The sequence below is a fragment of the Macaca nemestrina genome, chromosome 14 (genome assembly GCF_043159975.1).
Source record: "Macaca nemestrina isolate mMacNem1 chromosome 14, mMacNem.hap1, whole genome shotgun sequence".
Taxonomy (NCBI): Eukaryota; Metazoa; Chordata; class Mammalia; order Primates; family Cercopithecidae; genus Macaca; species Macaca nemestrina.
Window position 1 is genome coordinate 107,078,957 of NC_092138.1, and position 24,706 is coordinate 107,103,662.

The 24,706-nt window shown below is 40.8% G+C and overlaps 1 protein-coding gene across 8 annotated transcripts in view; it reads right to left on the minus strand.

The window, feature by feature from the left end:
- The window catches only part of LOC105464087 (suppressor of cancer cell invasion), a 199,955-nt gene that overhangs the window by 95,194 nt on the left and 80,055 nt on the right, over nucleotides 1–24,706 (minus strand). For 5 of the 8 annotated variants that reach the window (XR_011612865.1, XR_011612864.1, XR_011612863.1 and 2 more), the window contains exons 3-4: nucleotides 22,321–22,389; nucleotides 13,169–13,300 (exon numbers count right to left, since the gene is read on the minus strand). Coding sequence is in view for 4 of the 8 variants with exons in the window: in XM_071078326.1 (XP_070934427.1) it covers nucleotides 13,169–13,300; nucleotides 22,321–22,389 (201 nt within the window). In the remaining 4 variants the exon portion in view is untranslated. Of the gene's footprint in view, nucleotides 1–13,168; nucleotides 13,301–16,920; nucleotides 18,891–22,320; nucleotides 22,390–24,706 lie in introns of those variants that run through there. The other 3 variants (XR_011612866.1, XM_071078327.1, XM_071078328.1) reach the window with 2 other exon arrangements.

Sequence of the window (24,706 nt, forward strand, 5' to 3'; positions counted from 1 at the left end):
GTATCTGCTTTTACCCATTGGTAGATCCAGTGGGGGTTTTTTTTTTATTGTTGTTTGTTTGTTTGTTTTTAAAGACATGGTCTCACTCTATTCCTCCAAGTTGGTATGCAATAACATGATCATAGCTCACTGCAGCCTCTAACTCCTGGGCTCAAGCAATTCTCCTGCCTCAGCCTCCTGAGTAGCTGGGACTACAGGTGCATTCCACCACACTCAGCTAATATTTTTTTTTTTGAGACAGGGTCTCGCTGTGTTGCCCAAGCTGGAGTACAGTGGTGTGATCTCCACTCACTGCAATCTCTTCCTCCCAGGTTCAAGCGATTCTCAAGCCTTAGCCTCTCAAGTAGCTGGGATTATGATGGTGGTGGCAGCCCATCTGGAACAGCTGCTGCAGGGATGCCAACTGCAGTGGGGGAGTTGTGACCAGGGCTGCATGCTCTGCAGAATGGGCGGAGGCCAGGAACAGGTGGAAGCCAGGCCACCCCTCCCGTTGGAGGGGCGGGAGTCCAGTGCTCCCGGGCACAGCTGCAGCTACCCAGCTGCGGCTTTGGACCCACGCTTCCCTGCGTTCTCAGGGTCTTAAGAAGCTCCCTGCCCCCACATGCTTGAAAGTACCTGCTCCTGCTCCCTGGCCTCTCCCAGCTTCTGGCACCCACTCTGGGGTGGAGCAAAGTTGTGGCCAAGCCTGGGAGCTGTCACAACTGACTGGGTGTGCTCATGGTGGCACTGACACACAAGCTCCCTGCTGCCTTGGCCCTCTCCAGACTTTGGGTACTGATGAGCATGGGAGGGGGGCCTGGAGGGTTGAGGCTGCCAGTTCTGGTTGAAGTCCATGGCCCAGAGTGAGAACTCAGGGTGCTTTTTCCAGGCCCATCCGTGGTCTCCCATGGACCAATCAGCACACACTTCCTCCATTCTGAGCACAAAAAACCCCAGAAAGCCAGACTCATACCCTCTCTGGTATGACATGCCTACAGAAAGGAGCTACCCACTATGGCTCTCCTTTCTTCTGAGAGCTGGACACTTGCTGGGATGATCTGCCTGCAGGAAGGAGCTACCTTCTATAGGTCTCCTCTCTGCTAAGAGCTGGACACTTGCCTGGACAACTGGCTTGCAGAAAGGAGTTACCTACTAGGGGTCTCCTGAGAGCTCTTCTGTCACTCAATGAAGCTCCTCTCCACCTTGTTCACCCTCCAGTTGTCCACATACCTCATTCTTCCTGGGCGCAGGACAAGAACTCAAGACCTGGCAAATTTTGGGACTCAAAAAATGGTAACGCAAACAGGACTGAAACATGCCCACTTGCTCGCCACATTGTGGACGACGAGAAAGAAAGAGCCGAGGCCCTTTGGGAGCCCAGACCTACGGGATCCCTGAGCCAGGGCTGTGACATCCTCTTTGGGGCTCTGCAGTTCCTGGCGTCTCCAAGCTTCTGGGCACCACCATCATGTTCCCCTCGCCCAGATGTGGTGCCTGCAGTGGAAGCTGCTTGAGGTACATCTAATCCAGCTGCAGCCTTGTATGGCACCAGTGCCTGGAGATGCCTGCCCCACCACGGCAGCTAGCTTGGCTGTGCACAGTGGCCAGACCCCATGCCCATTCGCTAACACCCCTCTCACTGCTCCATACCTGGCCTACCCTTGGCAGGTGTGGGATCTGGGCCAGTAGCATAAGCCAAGCATAACCTGCCAGGCTGAGTAGGGGGAACAAGCACAGTGAGCCCAAGCAAAACTCGGGCAAAGGCGCCACTAGTCACAGAGGTTTCTGGCTGGAAAAATAACACCCTAAGGATCCTGTGACATTTTTAGGCATGCACCACCATGCCTGGCTAATTTTTTTTTTTCCGGCTAATTTTTGTATTTTTAGTAGAGATGTGGTGTCACCATGTTGACCAGGATGATCTCAAACTCCTGGCCTCAAGTGATCTGCCTACCTTAGCCTCCCAAAGTGCTGGGATTATAGGCATGAGCCACCGCACCTGGCCAACTAATTTTTAAAATTTTCTATAGAGATGAGGTCTCACTGTGTTGCTCAGGCTGGTCTTGCACTCCTGGCTTCAAGCAATCCTCTCACCTCAACCTCTTGAGCAGCTGGACTACAGGCATGCACAACCACACCCAGCTATATTTTTCATTGTGTAGACGGGGTCTCATTTTGTTGCCTAGACTGGTCATAAACTCCTGAGCTCAGGCAATCCTCTCGCCTTGGCCTCCCAAAGTGCTGGAACTACAGGCATGAGTCGCTGTGCCTAGCCTGCCTCTATTCTTAGAGTCAAACATTCATCTGTGTTTGGAATCCTTACTCCCAAATTGAGGAAAAACTCGGAAGTAGCACTTCTCTAATTATAATCTATCACATTAACACAGGCTATGGCTTTATCTGGCAAAGCTTTGTTTTTCTCATCTGTAGAACCAAGATAATAGACCCTAATGACATTGTTTTGAGGATTTAATGAATGCTTTGGGGTTCTTAACATATCTTTTTAATTTTCTCTCTATACTTCTCCTGAAGAATCTTAAAAACTAACCACTATTGGATATGGCTAAAAGGGAACACTTTTACACTGCTGGTGGGAATGTAAACTAGTACAACCACTATGGAAAACAGTGTGGAGATTCCTTCAATGACTAAAAGTAAAACTACCATTTGATCCAGCAATCCCACTACTGGGTATCTACCCAGAGGAAAAGAAGTCATTACACAAAACAGACACTTGCACACACATGGTTGTAACAGCACAATCTGCAATTGCAAAAATATGGAACCAGCCCAAGTGCCCATCAATCAACAAGTAGATAAATAAATTGTGACATATATATATGGTGGTATTATATATATATAAAATAGGCCATAAAAGGAACGAAATAATGGCATTTGCAGCAACCTGGATGGAATTGGAGACCATTATTCTAAGTTAAGTAACTCACGAATGGAAAACCAAACATCCTATGTTCTCAGTCATAGGTGGAAGCAAAGCTATGAGGATACAAAGACAAAAGAATGACGCATGGACTTCGGGGACTCTCAGGAAAAGGTAGGAGGGGCGTGAGGGATAAAAGACTACACACTGGGTACAGTGTATACTGCCTGGGTGATAAGTGCACCAAAATCTCAGAAATCACCACTAAAGAAATTATTCATGGAACCGAACACACCTGTTTCCCAAAAACCTACTGAAATTTAAACAAAAACAAAAACAAAAACCAACTAACTACAACTACCTCTCCCCTAACCAATTCCCGATCCAGCTTCTACCAGCAGCTTTAAAGGGGAAGATGCTCTATGTTTCTAGTCAGACCTGACAAGATCTTAGAGGGAGCTAACATATAAGACCACGTTATACTGACTTTGATAGAATATACAATATTATAATAGAATATACTAATCAATTTTATTGTTTATTATTTTAGTATAGCATTTAAATAGTCAATTTTCTAGATTCTGGGGAAATGGTGACAGCATAGTATTGAATCTATCCAGATACCTTCCCAACACAGGCAGAACAAACAGATAACAAAGCAAAACCCGCCGGTAACATTTCAATAAAACCACGGGTTATGGGCCGAATTGTTATCCCCAAAACTCGTACGTTGAAGCTCTAACTCCCAGTATCTCAGAATTTCACTGTATCTGGAGATAGGGCCTTTAAAGAGGTAATTAAAAAGAAGCCTTAATGAGATCACTTAGACTCGGGAAGGGGAACATCACACACCGGGGCCTATCATGGGGAGGGGGGAGGTGGGAGGGATTGCACTGGGAGTTATACCTGATGTAAATGACGAGTTGATGGGTGCTGACGAGTTGATGGGTGCAGCACAGCAACAGGGCACAAGTATACATATGTAACAAACCTGCACGTTATGCACATGTACCCTAGAACTTAAAGTATAATAATAAAAAAAAATTTTTTTTAAAAATTAAAAAAAAAAAAAGAAGCCTTTAGGAAAGGTTTTAATACAATATGAGTTGTGCCCTTAGAAGAAGACATTAGGACATACAGAGAGGTGCCAGGGCACAAATGCATGCAAAGATGACCATGTGAGGGCACAGGAAGGAGGCATCCATCTGCAATCCAAGGAGACAGGGCTCAGAAGAAACTGAACCTGCTGACATCTTGATCTTGGACTTCCGGCCTCCAGAACTGTGAGAAAATGCATTTCTGTTGATTAAGCTACTGAGTCTATGGCACCTTATCATGGCAGCCATAGCAAACTAATAACGTAATATGGTAACCATCACAAAATACGGGTGATTGGAGATAAATTACCAACAGCCAAAAGACCTGCATGCTATTAGCATCTATGCTGGAGGAGACACAGGAAGCAAAACTGGGAACATCTCATGGACCAGTGAAGAAGACAATCCCAAAATAGCCAATATGGATTCACCAGAAAGCACAGTGGGTCATTAGGAGAACAGAAACTAAAACTGGGAGGAATTTTGCCTGAGCAAACAACCACACATGGCTACTAAGCACTTGAATGTAGTTCATCTTACCTGAAATGTATGTAAGTATAAACTACTCACCGAGTTTCAAAGACTTAGCATAAAAAACAATGTAAAATATCTCATCACTAATTTTTCTCTATCGATTTATGATGAAGTGGAATATTTTTGATTTATTGGATCAAATATTATTAAAATTAATTTCACTTGTTTTAGTTTTTAATGTGGCTAGAAAATTTAAAATAACATTTGTGGCTTATGTTAAATTTCTATTAGTCAATGATTTTCTTTTTTTTTTTTTTCAAGATGGCGTTTCACTCTCGTTGCCCAGGCTAGAATGCAATGGCACAATCTCGGCTCACTGCAACTTCCGCTGCCTGGGTTCAAGCGACTTCTCCTGCCTCAGTCTCCCAAGTAGCTGGGATTACAGGTGTGTGCCACTACGCCCAGCTAATTTTGTATTTTTAGTAGAGATGGGGTTTCACCACTTTGGTGAGGCTGGTCTCGAACTCCTGACCTTAAGTGATCGACCTACCTCAGCCTCCCAAAGTGCTGGGATTACAGGCAACAGCCACCATGCCCAGTCTAGTCAATCAATGATTTTCGAGAGCATGCAATCAAGATACCTACTGAACTCTGGTGGCAGTCTACCTCAAAGGCAAGTCCAGTTCTTTTGGTGGTAAGCCATATAAAATGACAGCCTATACCACAGGCTTGTTCAGACAGTTTAGGGTATACTCTTTAAAATAACATGGTTATTTCTTTCAATAACAATAACCTTGCCATTACCAGTTTGCAGAACTAGCCTCTAAGAGAATGTTAATTTTCTGAAGGAGGAGGAGAAGGGGAGGAAAGAAGAAAAGAGAAGAAGAAGAAAAGGGCAGGGGAGGGTCAATGGAACAAACTGTTAATTTCTCAGTTGTCCTCTCCTCTTTAGGAAAAAGGGAATCCTAAAAACAGGCTTCTAAAGGAAGCATTATAGAAACTTTCTTTCTTAAGTTGAATACTGGGAGTATATTTATTGATTTTTATTTCATTTTATTTTATTTTTGGAGATGGAGTTTTGCTCTTGTTGCCCAGGCTGGAGGCAATGGCGCAATCTCGGGTCACCACAACATCCGCCTCCTGGGTTCAAGCGATTCTCCTTCCTCAGCCTCCCAAGTACCTGGGGTCACAGGCATGTGACACCACGTCCAGGTAATTTTGTATTTTTAGTAGAGACAGCGTTTCTCCATGTTGGTCAGGCTGGTCTCAAAACTCCTGACCTCATGTGATCCACCTGCCTTGGCCTCCCAGAGTGCTGGGATTACAGGCGTGAGCCACCGCGCCTGGCTGGGAGCATATTTAATAAAAATAAATTCTGTAATTATTTTCACTTAAGACTATTACACTTCACTTTGGGGCACCTCCCAATTAAAAAAATATACAGGCCGGGCGCGGTGGCTCAAGCCTGTAATCCCAGCACTTTGGGAGGCCGAGGCGGGCGGATCATGAGGTCAGGAGATCGAGACCATCCTGGCTAACACGGTGAAACCCCGTCTCTACTAAAAATACAAAAAGAAATTAGCCGGGCGTGGTGGCGGGCGCCTGTAGTCCCAGCTACTCGGGAGGCTGAGGCAGGAGAATGGCATGAACCCGGGAGGCGGAGCTTGCAGTGAGCCGAGATCGCGCCACTGCACTCCAGTCTGGGCGACAGAGCGAGACTCCATCTCAAAAAAAAAAAAAAAATATATATATATATATATACATACACACATACTCACACTATATATACTATTATATGTACTGTAATAATAGCATTATATATACTATCAGTGGCCTCCAAGGCTTCTTTGGCTTTGTGTATTTGCTCCTCTGGAGTCAAATAATCGGCGACTTGGAGGCCTCTGCTTTTGCAAAACACTGCAAGTTAGGGATATCACTGATAGACACAGCTGTGTTTCTCAAATACATGTCTCGAGATGCCGCCTTATATAATCCCACTAAGTATTCCATTCTGCTTTGACAGTCTTAGTCACCATGGCAACCAGAACCCTGCAAGCACTTGGGCTTTTGATCATTTTCTGACAGCATTCAAAGCTTTTTCTAACATTATTCTCACTTCATTACTATTGTAACTACATGCAAGAGCCATTATATGCGAAACATCATTCACTTCATCCAATTCTTATTTTTTTGGAATATGTTTTCTTACACAGTGAGTGGAAGGAAGAGATAAACTATTATGCACATATTATAAAAAGGTATTTTCAGTCGAGAAAAACACTCCATTAAGATATTCACAGCTGGGAAAATGAAAGGCTCTGACAACTTAGATGAACAGCTTAATATAACTTGGAAAGATACACGTCCAAGAGTAAAAAGAGAATTTATTATACCCCAAATGAGACATTATACAAAAATCTGAAACCTTTCATGCACTGAAATGCCCTTTTTCACTCAGCTCATAAAGAGTTAAAAAGTCCAAGTAACAGGGAACACAACAGGGGAGGTTTCTGAGGTGCTGTGTGTTCTACTTCTTCATCTGAACACAAGTCACATGGATGTGTTCAGTTTCTTAAAAATACACTTACAGCATGTGCACTTTTCTGCAAGTCAATTATACTTCAGTAATAAGTTTAATACACAGTTCGTGAATTGAAGAAAGAAAGCAAAAAGAAAGGCATGTCAGAACATGTGGAAAACGAGAAGAAAAAAAAAAAAAAAGACAAGCACTAACAGTGAAAAGACTGCTAGAGGGAAAGGGCTTAATATTAAAAACTGACACTATTACAGCTGGATCCCACTTCATTCCATTTTCCCAAACTCCAATGCTGGTCCAGACCACTACCAAAACATTTCTTTTTCTCTATAAGGACCATGGACCTACTCAGACCAATTTAAATAAGGGGGTGGGGGTGGGCACAGGGGGATAGCAACCAAAAAAACCTCATAATTATTCCAAAATAAATCTTGTCTTTTTTTTTTTTTTTTGAGACGGAGTCTCGCTCTGTCGCCCAGGCTGGAGTGCAGTGGCCGGATCTCAGCTCACTGCAAGCTCCGCCTCCCGGGTTCACGCCATTCTCCTGCCTCAGCCTCCCGAGTAGCTGGGACTATAGGCGCCCGCCACCTCGCCCGGATAGTTTTTTGTATTTTTTAGTAGAGACGGGGTTTCACCGTGTTAGCCGGATGGTCTCAACCTCCTGACCTTGTGGTCCGCCCGTCTCAGCCTCCCAAAGTGCAGGGATTACAGGCTTGAGCCACTGCAGCCGGCCATCTTGTCTCTTTCTAAAGAAATGCTCATAAAGCAACATCAACACTCGAAAGAAAAGAGGTTTTTGATTGACATAACTCAAAGATCTTCTTTAGCCAGGAAACAGGGAGAGTAGTGTAGACAAGAATGCCAACACACACCTCCAACCCACCACCACAGGGAACTTTAAGGAAGGCCTACAAAACTGATAAAGAGAGCCCTTTCTAATCAAGGTCTAATATTGAACAAAGAACACTTCTTTTTTTCTCTTTTCTTTTTATAAAAGGGACAGGGTCTCACTGCATTGCCCAGGCTGGAGTACAGTGGCATAACATAGCTCACTGCAGCTTCAAACCTCTGGGCTCAAGTGATCCTCCCACCTTAGCCTCCAAGTTGCTGGGACTAAAGGCGCACACCACCACACCCAGCTAATTTTTAAATTTTTGGTAGACGGAGTCTTCCTATGTCGCCAGACGGGTCTGGAGCTCTTGGCTTCAAGTGATCCTCCTGCCTTGGCCTCCCAAAGTGCTGGGATTACAGGTATCATCCACTGCTCCTGGAGATACTTTCATTTATATAAACCAAAAAAGAAAGCAATACAGCTGCTATACTGGACAACCACATCTCTCTCAAACAAAAATCCAAAAGTATTCAGAAGATACATACTTTACTCACCACAGAACTATTTTTGAATAAATAATTATGGCTGGCTGGCTGGCTGGCTTGCTTATTTATTTCTTTATTTATTTAGAGATAGAGTCTTGCTCTGTCACCTAGGGTAGAGTGCAGTGGCGTGATCTCGGCTCACTGCAACCTCTGCCTCCTGGCTTCAAGCGATTTTCCTGTCACAGCCTCCCGAGTAGCTGAGATAACAGGCGCGTGCCACCACGCCTGGCTAATTTTTGTGTTTTTAGTAGAGATGGGGTTTCACCATGTTGGCCAGGCTGGTCTCGAACTCCTGACCTCAGGCGATCTGCCCACCTCAGCCTCCCAAAGTGCTGGGATTACAGGCGTGAGCCACTGCGCCCAGCCAATTATAGCTTATTTAAATTGAAGAGGATCATTCAATAAAACACTGAAAATATATCCCTGGTATATTTGCTTATCCACTCCTCCAGGTGATAGACCAAAATTTATCATTATTAGTATTGTCAAATTTTAAAACAGCACCTTAGAAAGATACTACTCCATACCTGGGATATAAGATTTATATTTCAAAACAGCTCAAAGAGTAGATTTGAAATGTTCCCAACACAAAGAAATGATGAATGTTTGAAGTGATGGATATCCCAAATCCATAATGTGATCATTACAATGGTATGTATGTATCAAAATATCTCATGTGCCCCACACATATGTAAAATTATTATGTATCAATGTTTAAAAAGAAAAAATGAAAAATATGCAATAATCAAAACAATTGGAAATATTTTTCTCATTAAAAAAAAACATAAAACTAACATCCCATTCCATACACAAAAATTAACTCAAAATGGGCTGGGCATGGTGGCTTATGCCTGTAATCCCAGAATTTTGGGAGGCTGAGGCAGGCAGATCACTTGAGGTTAGGAGTTCAAGACCAGCCTGGCCAACATGATGAAATCTCGTTTCTACTAAAAATAATACAGTATGGTGGTACGCACCTGTAATTCCAACTACTAGGGAGGCTGAGGCAGGAGAATTGCTTGAACTCGCGAGGCAGAGGCTGCAGAGAGCCGAGATCATGCCACTGCACTCCAGCCTAGGGGACAGAGCAAGGCTCCATCTCAAAAAAATTAATTAAAATAAAAAGAACTCAAAATGGATCGCAGACCTAAATGTAAGAGCTAAAGCTATAAAACTCTTAGAAGAAAACACAGGATAAGTTTTCAGGTTAGGCAATGATTTCTTAGACACAACACCAAAAGTACAAGCAATGAAAGAAAAGAATGACAAGTTTAACTGTATTAAAATTAAAAACATCTGTGCTTCAAAGGATATCATTAAGAAAGTAAAAGACATGCTGGGCACAGTGGCTCATGGCTGTAATCCCAGCACTTTGGGAGGTTGAGGCGGGTGGATCACATGAGGTCAGGAGTTCTAGACCAGCCTGGCCAACATGGTGAAACCCTGTCTCTACTAAAAATACAAAAATTAGCTGGACGTGCTGGCACGCGCCTGTTATCCCAGCTACTCGGGGAGTGGGGGCCGTGGGTGCCGAGGTAGGAGAATCCCTTGAACCCAGGAGGCAGAGGTTGCAGTGAGCGAGATCACACAATCACACTCCAGCCTAGGAGACAAGAGTGAGACTTCGTCTCAAAAAAGAAAAGAAAGTAAAAGACATTCCACAGAGTAAGAGAATATATATTTGCAAATCACACATCTTACAAGGGACTTGTATCCAGAATATATAAACAATTATAAATTAATAGTTTTAAAAATAATCCAATTTTTAACTAGTCAAAGAATTAGAACAGATGTTTTCCCAAAGAAGAAACAGAAATAGCTAACAAGTGCATAAAAAGATGCCCAACATTAGGGAAATTCAAATCAAAACCACCAAGAGATACCATTTACATCCACTAGGATGTCTATAATCAAAAAGATAGAAAATAATAAGTATGGGTGAGAAGGAGGAGAAACTGGAATACATTACTTGTGATGAGGCCACTTTGGAAAACAGTTTGGTAGGTCCTCAAAAGGTTAAACACAGAATTACCATAAGACCCAGGAATTCTACCCCTTGGTACATGGCCAAGAGAATTGTAATCGCAGCACTTTGGGAGGCCGGGGCAGGTGGATCACCCGAAGTCAGGAGTTTGAGACCAGCCTGGCCAATCTGTCTATACCAAAAATACAAAAATTAGTTGGGCAGGGCAGGCATCTGTAATTTCAGCTACTCGGGATGCTGAGGCAGGAGAACCGCTTGAACCCAGGAGGCAGAGGTTGCAGTGAGTCGAAATTGTGTCATTGCACTCCAGCCTGGATGACAAGATCAACACGCCGTCTCAAAAAAAAAAAAGAAATGCTCACATAAAAACTTGTATACAAATGTTCACAGGACTATTATTCTTGATAGCCAAAAAACTCAAATGTCACCAACTGATGACTGGACAAATTGTGATAAATCCTTACGATGGAATATTAATCAGTAATAAAAGTAGTGATATGTGCTACAACACAGATGAACCTCAAAAACATTATGTTAACAAAAGAAGTGCATGATAGAAGACCACATATTGTATGATTCCAGTTATTTAATATATAAAATATCAAAAATAGGTAAATCCATAGAGACAAAGAGTAGATTAGTGGTTGTCAGGGGTTAAGGTCTGGAAGAATGCAGAATCACTGCTAATAGGAACCGGATTTCTTTCGGGGGTGATTAAAATGACCTAAAATTAAATTGTAGTAATAGCTGCAAAACTCTGCAACATACCAAACTTTTCAACTATAAACGCTGAATGGGCAAATTTTATTGTGTGTCAATACAGCTCCATAAAACTGTCTCAAAAAAAAGGGGTCCGAGCTATTATAACTATGTCAGTGTTTTGAGTTTGAGAGCCCATGTGCCAGAAGTTACACAAGGGATTTAAATGCAAGCTTTTCCATGTCTTCCTACCTTTAAATCTACAATCCCTTTAAGATTTTATTTTTATTTTTTGGTTAAGGGTCTTGCTCTGTCACCCAGGCTGGAGTGCAGCGGTGTGATAACACCTCACTGAAGCCTCGATCTCCTGGGCTCAAGCAATCCTCTTGCCTCAGACTCCTGAGCAGCTGTGACTTTAGGCACTCGCCACCACATCCAGCTAATTTTTTCATGTTATTGTAGAGATGAGGTTTCACCATGTTGCCCAGGCTGATCTCAAACTCCTGGGCTCGAGTGATCCTCCCACCTCAGCCTCCCTAAGTGCTGGGATTATGGGCATGAGCTGCCTGCCACGCCTGGCCTCTTTTAACTTTTTACTTAATTTCAACAGGCACACAGATATGTGGGAAACAGACTCACTAGATGTGCTAAAGCTGAGGCTAGCTGTGAGCAGACGTTTGCTTTGGGTTTTGTTTTTTTTATAATTGCGTCATAGAGTAATTGAGGGCAGGGACTGTTAGCTTTATCTCTGAATTTTCGTACCCAACACAGAATGTGGTACATACTGGGTGACAAATAATGTTGAAGAAAAAAAATATACCTAGAAGGCAAAGAAAAAAAAAGTCTAAGTAAGGAAATTTAAGAGGTTTAAAACAATGTATTACAGGAAAACAAAAGATTTAAACCCCAGGCATACCAAGGAAAACTTCTGAATTAAAATAGTGAAAGAAAATATTATTTTAAAAGACACAATTAATTTATAAAGCCAAAGAAAAACGTGATCTCAAACATCTTCTCTGCAGCACAAAATAGGAAGCAGCAGAGTGCAGGAGTTAAGAATACTGTCTTTGGAATCCTCCGTTTAACAAATATTCACAAAGCATTTACAATGTGCAAGACATGGGCTTAAACACTAGCGAAACAGTAACAAACAGGGGCCTGCTCTTAGGGACATTTCATTTTAATGCAGGACAGACATAATAAGCAAGTAAATAATTTTAAGAGTGGTTAACTGTCAAGAAGCAAATCAAATGAATATAGGAAAAAGAGAATGATTTAAAGGGCAGCTTTAGACAGAAGGGTATTTGAAAAATTCACATTTTTTTAAAAAAGATAAATTATCTGGTTTAAAAATAAACCTTGCCAGTATATGACCAAACCTGGTGATGCATAATACAATTATAAAATGTAAGATTAAAAGATTGCATTTTTATCCATAAACCATAAATTAAAATAACTTGGTATCTTTACAATCATTCCTTTCTACATAAATTTTCAAAAATAAAACCTGTTTATCCTTAGAATTTTACCTATTGTATGAATTTTCTTCTAACTGGTACTAAGCTAATGAAGCTTTAGGTCTGAATATCCTAAAACTCTCAAGGACTGAAATATAGGTTAAATCATAAATAGCATGGTTTATAACACCCATCATTACTTTTTCTACCCACCCCCCGCCATCACCACCCCGATCTGGTAGACCATCATTACTTTAGGCACAGACATTTCATCCCAGAAAGCACAAAAAGAAAGAATAAAAGAAACAAGCAAGTAAACAAATTACAAAATGCAACAGGAGGCTCCACATTCAATTGCATATGCATTTCTAGGCCCCTCAGATCTCAACACCCTAATGTGCAAAACCAGATGAAAATCAGATCTGGTGTGAGTAATGCATACAAAACCATCTCACAAAATAGCTCTTTCTAACTTGACTAAAACAGTGTAAGTTATCCTCTTTTCCTACTGTTTTTTTAATCTAAGAATTTAAAAAATGATGTCAAAGAAAAAAATTATGATTACTCTAATATAGAAATGTATATGACATTCTACCCATAATTTTCAGCAACTTACCACACATCAGCCAGAAAAAAAAAAATGCAGAACTAAAGAAAAGTTCAAAGCACCAAGAGTCCACTCACCTTAACCCATTGAACAGTTGCTTAGATTTATCCAGAAGATAACAAAAATCTGTAACTGTTTTCCTCTCTCCCTGTGGGATATCATCTTCAGCACCTCCAGAGGACATGATTTCTTTAAGAGCAAATTCAGTCCTGTAAGAAAACATATGTTCATTCATCCAGTAGGTAAAAATAAAAATAGAAAAAAACCTTAGTTATATCATCTGATAGTATTTTTTATCCAAGACAGATACAGAATTCTTCTGATTACAATCAAATTATTAAAATATAATTTAAGTGTAAGATACTGTAAGAAAACAGATCATCTCAGTCGGGCGCGGTGGTTTACACCTGTAATCCCAGAACTTTGGGAGGAGGAGGTGAGCAGATCACCTGAGGTCAGGAGTTCGAGACCAGCCCGGCCAACATGGAGCAAGCCTGTCTCTACTAAAAATACAAAAATTAGCCGGGCGTGGCGGTGGGCGCCTGTAGTCCCAGCTACTCAGGAGGCTGAGGCAGCAGAATTGCTTGATCCCGGGAGGTGGAGGCTGCAGTGAGCCGAGACGTGCCATTGCACTCCAGCCTGGGTGACACAGTGAGACGCCGTCTCAAAAAAAAAACAAAAAAAAAACAAAAAAAAGGAAAGAAAATAGATCATCTCCTGTCATTGGTATGGATGAAAACTGGAACCATATTAGAAAGCAATTTTTATAATATCATTTCATCTAATAAATATTATTTAAATGCCTGTTATGTTCTAGGCATTCTTCTACATGGTTAACAATCTAAAAATATTTATTTATTTATTTATTTGTTAATTTGATCCATTCTATAAATCCTTCTGGAAAATGATCCCACAAATGGAAAACACCTTATCCATGTATTTGTTTCAGTATCATAACATTTAAAAATTGAAAACAACCTAAAGGCCTCAAAGACGAAAATGGTTAGGAATACTAACCACCGCACTCTACCCAATCACTAACTCACAACTGTGTTTAAGAAGGTGAGGCAATGGTATGAGCACACTTCAGTATAAAAGGGATATAAAATCACACACACACATAATACACACACACGTACACACACAGAGGTGTATTAAAACTATACTGAATTGAAACTATCTCCAGTTGTAATCAATTTCATAAACCTGCCATGTAAAAAGAAAAAAACAACAGTAAGTTGTCAGACAGTATGTACAATACAAACCTAAACTAAACTTTAAAAACTGATTTGTGGCCAGGCGCAGTGGCTCATGCCTGTAATCCCAGCACTCTGGGAGGCCGAGGCAGGCGGATCACGAGGTCAGGAGATCGAGACCATCCTGCCTAACATGGTGAAACCCCGTTTCTACTAAAAATACAAAAAATTAGTCAGGTGTGGTGGCGGGCGCCTGTAGTCCCAGCTACTTGGGAGGCTGAGCTAGGAGGATGGCGTGAACTCAGGAGGCAGAGTTTGCAGTGAGCAGAGATCACGCCACTGCACTCCACCCTGGGTGACAGAGCGAGACTCTGTCTCAAAACAAAACAAAACAAAACAAAACAAACAAAAAAACTGATTTGTGTTTACACACAGACAGAAATCCCTGGAACAATACAGGAAAATTTGGTCCTAGTGTAGGGTGTAAAAATAGGCAGACAAAATATAGTCACTGAAATAATGTGATACAATTGGTGAAATAACGAAATTTAATAGATCGACTGAAGAACAGAAAGGATACAGTTGAACAAATTAATAAGCTAAAATATCAGATTTGGGGTACTCTGCCAAAAGACAGTAGAAAGAGATAAAATACATAAAAGAAAAAGCAAGAGACCAAATAGAGAAATGAGGGAAATCAACTGCCACACAATAGCTTACACAGGAGGAGAGAAAAACACAAATGAGAGTGAAGAAATATTTGCAGAAATAATGACTAAATTTCCCAGAATTAGAGAAAATATAACACCTAAATTGAAAGGACTCAAAGAATGTCAAAATAATCCCACAGCTAGAACCATTAGAGTAAAACTTAGGAAATCAGAGTTCTCTTCCCTTCCTGAAAAATTCACTCTTATATCCACCACGTAGGTATCCACATCCCAGGGTACCTGCATGGCTGTCAGAATAGAAACTATGTGAGGAGGCCATTCGCAGGCAGGGCCAGCTTGCACAGGATGTTGAAGGCTGAGGGTGGTGAGGAGGGCACCCATGAGGGCAGAGGACTGGCAGGGAAAGTAGGAGCCTGAGCACAGTGACAGGACCTCCATGTAGAAGGGTTCAAAGCAGCAATGGGAGATTTGCTATATAGAGAGGGATGGATCAATAAGATCTATTAAGGGCCAGGCACAGTGGCTCATGCCTGTAACTCTAGCACTTTGGGAGGCAGAAGCAGGAGGATCACTTGAGGCTAGGAGTTTGAGATCTGCCTGGGCAACATAGTGAGATCCTGTCTCTACAAAAAATTTTAAAATCAGCCAGATGTGGTGCCTATAGTCCCAGCTACTCACGAGGCTGAGGCAGGAGAATCGACTGAGGCCAGGAGCTCAAGGGTGCAGTGAGCTGTGATTCCTCCACTGCACTTCAGCCTGAGTGACAGAGTGAGCCCCATCTCTTTAAAAAATATAACTTTTTTTTTAAAGATTTATTAAAGACAATGGGACCCAGAGTTCTTACTTGGCAGAGAAGGGAGATGGCAAATATGGAAATGGAAAAAGTTAGAATGAACTCTGTGGATTGAAACTGGGCCAGGTGCGGTGGCTCACATCTGTAATCTCAGCACTCTGGAAGGCCAAGGTGGGCGGATCATTTGAGGTCAGGAGTTTGAGACCAGCCTGGGCAACACAGTGAAACCCATCTCCACCAAAAAAATACAAAAATTAGACCAGCATGGTGGGGTGCGCCTGTAGTCCCCAGCCACTTGGGCAGCTGAGGCAGGAGAATCACTTGAACCCAGGAGGTGGAGGTTGAGGTGAGCCAAGATCATGCCACTGTACTCCAGCCTGGGCGACAGAGCGAGACTCCGTTTCAAAAATAATAAACTGTAAGTATGAGTGAACTAATGGATTTCCGAAGACATGGACATACATGCATGGTGTGTGTGTCTACATAAGCACACGCAGATGCATACTCCCTAGCTCTGCAATTCTGTCTACTGAGAGGGCCTTGGAGCAGTGACCATCTTCCCTCCCCAGTGGTATGAACGTTTCTAGCACCTAGCTCTTGACCTCTAATACCATTCTCCAATAAAAGGAACCAGACATCTTTGGAGAATTGTAATTCACTAATTATAGCACAGGGGTAGAAAAAGTACAGGATGAATCTGGAATATCTTGTGGCAGTAAGCAAGAAAGTGCTCAAGGAATGCCAAAGACATGTCCAAAAGACATAGGATCAAGATTGAAGGAGATCCCACTGGCCAAATGGGGTAATTTCAGCATCAATACCAATAATAATAGCAATGGATTAAAACCCATTGACAAAATAAGAAATCATGAATCAATACAGATATAAATAAATGAGTGAATAAATGGAAAGTGTGGTAGTAAATGGGATAGTTTCTGAATACTTCCCCCATAAACTACACATTACTTCCAAGGGAAAAGTAACTTCACAGCAGTAAAACCTGGCAGACACTGCCTTGATCAAATGATCAAAGTAACATCATTAGTAATCAGACAAATCAAAGTCCCATGCAATGAGAAGTGTTGTTCCCGTCAAAGATCTGTAGCCTGAGTCTAATCATGAGGAAATAGAGAAAACCAAGTTGGGGGACATTCTACAGAATAACCAACCTGTAATCTTCAAAAATGTCAAGGCCGTTCCTTCAAAGAAAAGGGAAAACTGAGGTATAATGTCTGATTCTCCCTGGATCCTTCTATTGAGACAACTGGTAAGGCCTGAATGGGGTCTAAGGACTAGACAGGAGTAAAATTTCAGTGTTAATAAGAAAGATGTTCAACCACCAATAATAAATTGGTGAACAAAATACAAACAGTAAAATACAGTAACAAAATACAAACCTAACGCAGCAAAATAAGCACATTAAAACTATACTAACTACAGCAGTTGAACATGCACTGAAACCAGCACAGTTGCTAGAGGCAGTGTAAATTAGTTCAAACCCGTGAGTTTCCCTGAATGTATGAGGGGACATTAAACGGTCATTCTATTAGATCTATCAATTACACTTCAGAAAATTTATCCTGAGGTTAACTGTCATTACTGGTAAATTACTCATAACACAAGAACTGGTGAAGAATCACTAGCATCTGGGACATTCTTCAAAATCTATCTTTCCAGTCTCACCTTCCATTAGCACACACATACCTATTCTCTGACAACAATAAAACACTTGAAAGCCTCTGAACAAATCCTACTCTTATACAGCATCATGATTTACATACTATTCCCCTGGCCTATTTTGTTCACCTACCAAATTTATATTCATAGTTGAAGACACCATTCAAACGACTTTTCAGTGAAACTTTTCTTGAAAATCTAAATCTCTCCCTGGCACCTACTTATGATCAAGTCAGTAGGGGCTTCTTCGTTTACTTCACAAAAAAGTTAAACAAATATACCAATTATTTGTTTTCTGAAAAGTCTATCTCACCATCTAGACACACATTGTCCAAAAGTGTAGTCATTAGCCATTTGTCACTATTTAGCACCTGAAACATGGCTACTCTGAATTGAGATGTGCTGTAAATGTGAGGAATAAGTGTAAAATATGCCAGGCTTAGAAGGCTCAGTATGAAAAAAAAAGCCCTGGCAGAGAGTGAAAGAAAACTGATAAAGATATATGGCAACATAAAGATGGCATTAATGTGTAATCCTAGCAACAGCATTGTTAAGATAATTCTCAGCAGACATCTTCAGAGTGGCTTCAAAGTAGTTCCAACTGTCTTGCAAACAGCCAGGTATTCTGAATACATAACCAAAAAGATCATCATGTATATTTTTAAATCTTTCAGTATGCTAGTGATATGGATTGGCCCACCCAAATCTCAACTTGAATTGTATCTCCCAGAATTCCCACGTGTTGTGGGAGGGACCCAAGGGGAGGTAACTGAATCAGGCCATCTTTCCCATGTTATTCTCATGATAGTGAGTAAGTCTCATGAGATCTGATGGTTTTCTCAGGGGTTTCCTTTTTGCTTCCTCCTCATTTTCTCTTGCCACTGCCATGTAAGAAGTACCTTTTGCCTCCGGTCATGATTCTGAGGCCTCCCCAGCCATGTGGAACTATAAGTCCAATTAAACTTCTTTTTCTTCCCAGTCTCAGGTATGTCTTTATGAGTGGCATTAAAATGGACTAATACAGCTAGGTCGCATAAGACAAATAGTTTGTGTTTCATGATTTTCTCAGTGTTTCTATTCAAGTATTTTATAAATATACCATCCTTCTTGTAGCTGCTACTTATCACATTCTACTCTAATTAATTACAGAAACCTGTGCCTCATGTCATACCAGATTATAAAGTCCTTGGCCAGGTGTGGTGGTTCACGCCTGTAATCCCAGCACTTTGGGAAGCTGAGGCGGGCAGATCACAAGGTCAGCAGATCGAGACCATCCTGGCTAACACGGTGAAACCCCGTCTCTACTAAAAATCAACAAATTAGCCCAGCGTGGTGGTGGGCGCCTGTAGTCCCAGCTATTTGGGAGGCTGAGGCAGGAAAACGGCATGAACCCAGGAGGCGGAGCTTGCAGCAAGCCAAGATTGTGCCACTGTGCCCCAGCCTGGGCAACAGAGCGAGACTCGGTCTCAAAAAAAAAAAAGAAAAAAAAAAAAGTCCTTAAGTGCTAAACCCATGTTACATTTATTCTTGCTCTTCAACTAAACCTCCAACAGAACTTCAAATACCTCAAGCACTTATTTCAGTCTTATGAATTGAAATGGATTATGATAATAGTTTTGGACAAAGTGATATAAAACCTGAACTTAAGGCTGGGTGTGGTGGCTCACGCCTGTAATCCCAGCACTTTGGGAGGCCGAGGCAAGTGGATCATGAAGTCAGGAGATCAAGACCATCCTGGCCAACATGGTGAAACCGTGTCTCTACTAAAAACACAGAAATTAGCTGGGCATGGTGGCACGTGCCTGCAAAGAGAATCGGGAGGCTGAGGCAAGAGAATCATCTGAACCAGGGTGTAGGAGGTTGCAATGAGCCAAGATTGCACCACTGTGCTCCAGCCTGGCATCACAGCAAGACTCCATCTCAAAAAAAAAAAAAAAAAAAGTAAAAAAGTAAAATGCTGTATAAGTACTAATGAAGTCAAACAATAGAATAGTTTTAATTATAAACTCCCCCTCCCAAAAAGAAGCAAGATTAGGCCCAGCGCGGTAGCTCACGCCTATAATCCCAGCACTTTGGGAGGCTGAAGTGGGCGGATCACTTGAGATCAGGAGTTCGAGACCAGACTGGCCAACATGGCAAAACCCCATCTCTACTAAAAATACAAAAATTAGATAGGCATGGTGGCACGCACCTGTAATCCCAGCTACTCAGGAGGTGAAGGTTGCAGTGAGCCAAGATCGCACCACTGCACTTCAGCCTGGGTGACACAGTGAGAATCAATCTCAAAAAAAAAAAAAGAAAAAAAAAATGAATGACTATAGAAAAGACAGGACAAATGGAAGGCAAAGAGTATAACAGTAAAATTAAAACACAATATGTCAGTAGCTACAATATATTTTAATGGACTAAGTAATAAAATTTAATGATGAAGTCCATCAGATTGGATTTAAGAAAAAAAATACATGAGTAAAAGATTGGAAAAGGTTGAAAGTCAAAGTATGGAAAATACATACCTTGAAACATCAACCAAAAGGTAAGAAGCGTAGCTACGTTATTATCAGGCAACACTGACTTTAAGTCCCCCCCCCAAAAAAAAAAAATCAATATAGATGAAAAGTATTTCCTAGTGACAAAGTGTTCAATTCAATATATCCCTTTTATCTTTTTTTTTTTTTTTTTTTTTGAGACAGAGTTGCACTGTTACCACCCAGGCTGAAGTACAATGGCAGGATCTTGGCTCACTGCAACCTCCACCTCCCAGGTTCAAGTGATTCTCCTGCCTCAGCCTCCCAAGTAGCTGGGATTACAGACATGCACCACAACGCCTGGCTAATTTTTGTATTTTTAGTAGAGACTGGGTTTCACCATATTGGCTAGGCTGGTCTTGAACTCCCGACCTCAGGTGATCCCCCTGCCTCAGCTTCCCAACGTGCTGGGATTACAGGTATGAGCCACCATGCCCAGCCAATTCAATATATTTCTAAATATCATATGCACCTAATAACATAGCCGCAAAATATATAAACAAAAATGGATAAAACTAAATGAAGAAATAGACAAATCCACAATCATAATGGGAAATTTTAGAACATATCCCTCAGTAACAAAAGAATAATAAAAAAAGACTAACGATAGTAGGATTTTTTAAATCCTCATTAATAAAGTTGACCTAACTGAAATGCAGAGAACCATACAGCTACAAACTGTAGTTTATGTCTTTTTTATTCACATACCCATGGAGCAATCATAAAGATCAATTCTAGACGGCTGCTGTGGTTCAAATAAATAAATAAATAAATTAGTTAATGCTAATTCTCATAAATACTCCATCTCAAATAAGTAAATAAATACTAATTCTATGCTAGATATAAACCAAGTCCCTACATGTCACAAAGAATTAAAATTACAGTATGCCTTCTGACCACACTGCAAGTAAGTGAGAAATCAATAGCCAAAACATTACTAAAAAAATTCTAAGCCTAGCGCAGTTGCTCATGCCTGTAATCTCAGCACTTTGGGAGGCTGAGGTGGGTGGATCACCTGGGGTCAGGAGTTCGAGACCAGACTGGCCAACATGGTGAAATCCCATCTCTACTAAAAATACAAAAATTAGCTGGGCATGTTGATGGGTGCCTGTAATCCCAGCTACTTGGGAGGCTGAGGCAGGAAAATCACTTGAACCCAGGAGGTGGAGGTTGCAGTGAGCCAAGATCGTGCCACTGCACACTAGCCTGGGTGACAGAGTGGAACCCTATCGCAAAAAATAAAAATAAAAAAATCCCATGTTTGGAAATTAAGAAATATCCATGTAAATAATTAATGGGTCAAAAAATCATAATGAAAAGTAGAAAATATTCTGAACTGATTCACAATGAAAATTAAAGTTTATGGATACAGATAATTCTATGCTGAGAGAGAAATGGCTGGCCTTTAAACATATATATTTAAAAAGAGGTTAGGAAATGAACAGCCAATAGGAGCAGCCAATTAAACCCAAAGAAAATAGAGGGCAATAAATTTACATAGATGAAATTAATTAAATAAGAAACACAACAAAGTCAACAAAATAAAGTTAGTTCTTTAAAAAGACTAATAAAACCCTGGCAAGAATGACCCATGGGGGAAAAAAAAACAACGGAGATTAATACCAAAAATGAAAAAAAGGAGTATCACTGCTGAAAACAAAAAGATCACAACAGGAATATTATAAATAACTTAATGCCATCAATGTGAACATTTAAGTAAAACAGACAAACATTAAGAAAAACATTTTTTGCTAAACCTGATACAGAAAGAAATTTTGAAGAGTTCTAGATCTACTGAAAACTTGACAGCCTAATTGAAAGCCTAACCACAATGAAAACTCCACACCCAGGTAGTTTCATTGGTAAATTTATAAAAAACAACTAAAGAAGACCAAAAAAAAAAGAGGCAATCTTACATAAACTCTTACAGAATATAGAAGGAACATTCCTCAGCTCATTTTATGAGGCCAACATAATTTTGATACCAAACCCTAACAGGGATATTATAAGAAAGCAAAATTACAGGCCATTCTCACTAATGAGTATAGATGCAAATATACTAAGCCAAATGTTACCAAGTCCAATTCAGCAATATATAAAAAGGACATGACAAAATTGGACTTATTTTAGGAATGTAAAGTTGGTTTGATATTTGAAAATCAATCACTGTAATTTACCACACAAGTAGAATAAAGGAGAAAAATCATACTACAATTGCTCAACAGATGCACAACTCACATTTGGTAAAATTTAACATTGGCTCACAATTAAGAAAAAAAAAACCCAACTCAGCAAACTAGGAACAGAAAGGGAGCTTCATTAATTTCATAAAGGGTATGTATTTTAAAATTATAGCAAAAATCATACTTTTCAGTGAAATGTTGATATCTTTCCCCTTGAGATTGTGAATGACTGCTATCACCAGAACCTCTGATACTGTATTGAATAAAGAAAAAAAGAAAACAAAAAAGATATAAGCTGTTATTATTTGTACATAACATGAACATTTCCATAGAAATTTCAAAAGAATCTACATGTAATTATCAGAACTAACCAGCGAGTTTAGCAAAGTTTCTGGATAAAAGGTCAACACATATAAAGGTTAAGTATATTTCTATACTCCCAAGAACAAAGAAAAAAATTTTAAATAAATTTAGTGTAGCCTAAGTGTACAGTGATTATAAAATCTACAGAAGCGTATGGTCGGTCCTAGGCCTTCACATTCACTCACCACTTGCTCACTGACTCACCCAGAGCAACTTCCAGTCCTGCAGGCTCCATTCATGGTAAGTGCCCTGATAGCTGTACCATTTTTTATTTTATTTTGTTTTATTTTTTAAGACGCGGCTGTGCTTGGAACCATTTTGTAATCTCTTACATTGTGTTTTTACTGTACCATTTCTATGTTTAGATATGTTTGGATATACAAGTACTTAACATTGTATAATTGCTAACAGTATTCAGTACAGTACCATGCTGTACGGGTTTGCAGCCCAGGAGCAACAGGCTGTACCATGAAGCCAAGGTATGTAGGAAGGCTATACCATCTAGTCTGTGTAAGTACACTCTATGATATTTGCACAACAAAATCGCCTCACGACACATTTCTCAGAACATATCCCTGTTGTTAAGCAACACGACTGTATATATAAATTACGTGAGGAGATTGGAAATCTATAAACAAGATCAATTCAACAGACACTTGTGGGAAGCACATGGGTAAACATATCACAAGAGTAGAAGTAGAGACAAAGGAAAAAGAACATATATTTTAGTGGGTTGAATTGTGTCCCCTCAAAAGATATGTTGAAGTCCTAACTTCTGGTACCTGTGAATAGGACGGGACCTTCTTTGGAAACAAGGGTTTTGCAGATGTAATTAAGGCCTAAGTTAAGATGACATCATGCTGGAGTAGAGTGGGCCCTGAATACAATGTGACTGTTGTCCTTAAAGAGCAGAGGAGACACAGAGACAGACACCCAGGGAAGGGAGAGTGCCATGTAAAGACAGACAAGAGGGAAGGCAGCCACGTGAAGAAGGAGGCAGAGATCAAAATCACGCAGCTGCAAGCCAAGGAACGCCAAGGATTGCTGGCAACTGTCAGAAGCCGGGAGAGAGGCCTGGAACAGATTTCCCTTCTGAGTTGCTAAGAAGGAACCAATTCTGCAACCACTTAATTTTGGATTCTGGCCTCCTGAACTATGAAAGCATAAATTTCTGTTGTTTTAAGCCACCCAGCTTGTCATTTCTCATTTTGGTCTTAATTTGCATTTCTCTGACAACTAATGAAGTTCAATACCCTTTCATTTGTTACAGCAGGCCTGGGAAACTAATACATAGATACATAATACATCGATAGAGTCCTTACACAGATTACAAAATGGGCAAACAAGCAAAACAACAAGCAGGGACAACTGCTCAAAGACATATTTTGCTGAGTAAAGAAAATTTGGCAAATTATTGACCTGGCTTGTTGACAATTACTTTTTATAGGAAGTTTGTGACAAAGCAACAATCTCTGGATTGAATTCTGAGTAAGTGTTGGTAATATGAAAGTCTGAAAGAAATCTTGAAAGAAAATAATGTTAAGTCTGCATTACATTATACCAGTATGCATAAAGTGGAGTCATAACAGCAGTGGAAAGGGCCCTGATCTAGGACAAAAGCCCGAGTATTTCTGTTGCTAACACTTACTAGCTATGTGATTTTAACCAAAAATAACTGTAGTTAACACTTTGATTGCAAGTTTTTAATCCAGCAAAACAAGAAATTTACAAGCCAGGCATGGTGGCTCACACCTGTAATCCCAGCACTTTGGGAGGCCAAGGCAGGAGGATCGCTTGACACTAGGTGTTCAAGACAAACCTGGGCAACAAAGCAAGACCCCATCTCTACAACAATCAAAAAATTAGCCAGGCATGACAGCATGCACCCAGCTACTCGGGAAGCTGAGGCAAGAGGATCCCTTGAGCCCAGGAGTTTGAGGTTACAGTGAACTGACTGAGCCACCACACTCCAACCTGAATGACAGAGTGAGATCCTGTGTGATAAACAACAAAAACAACAACAAAAAAACACAAAGAGGCTGGGCGTGGTGGCTTATGCCTCTAATCCCAGCACTTTGGGAGGCCAAGACTGACAGCCTGCTTGAAGCAAGTAGTTCAAGACCAGCATGAATAACATGGCAAAACCCCATCTCTATTATTTTCTAAAATTTTTTTATAAAAAAATTAAAAATAAATTTACACATGGC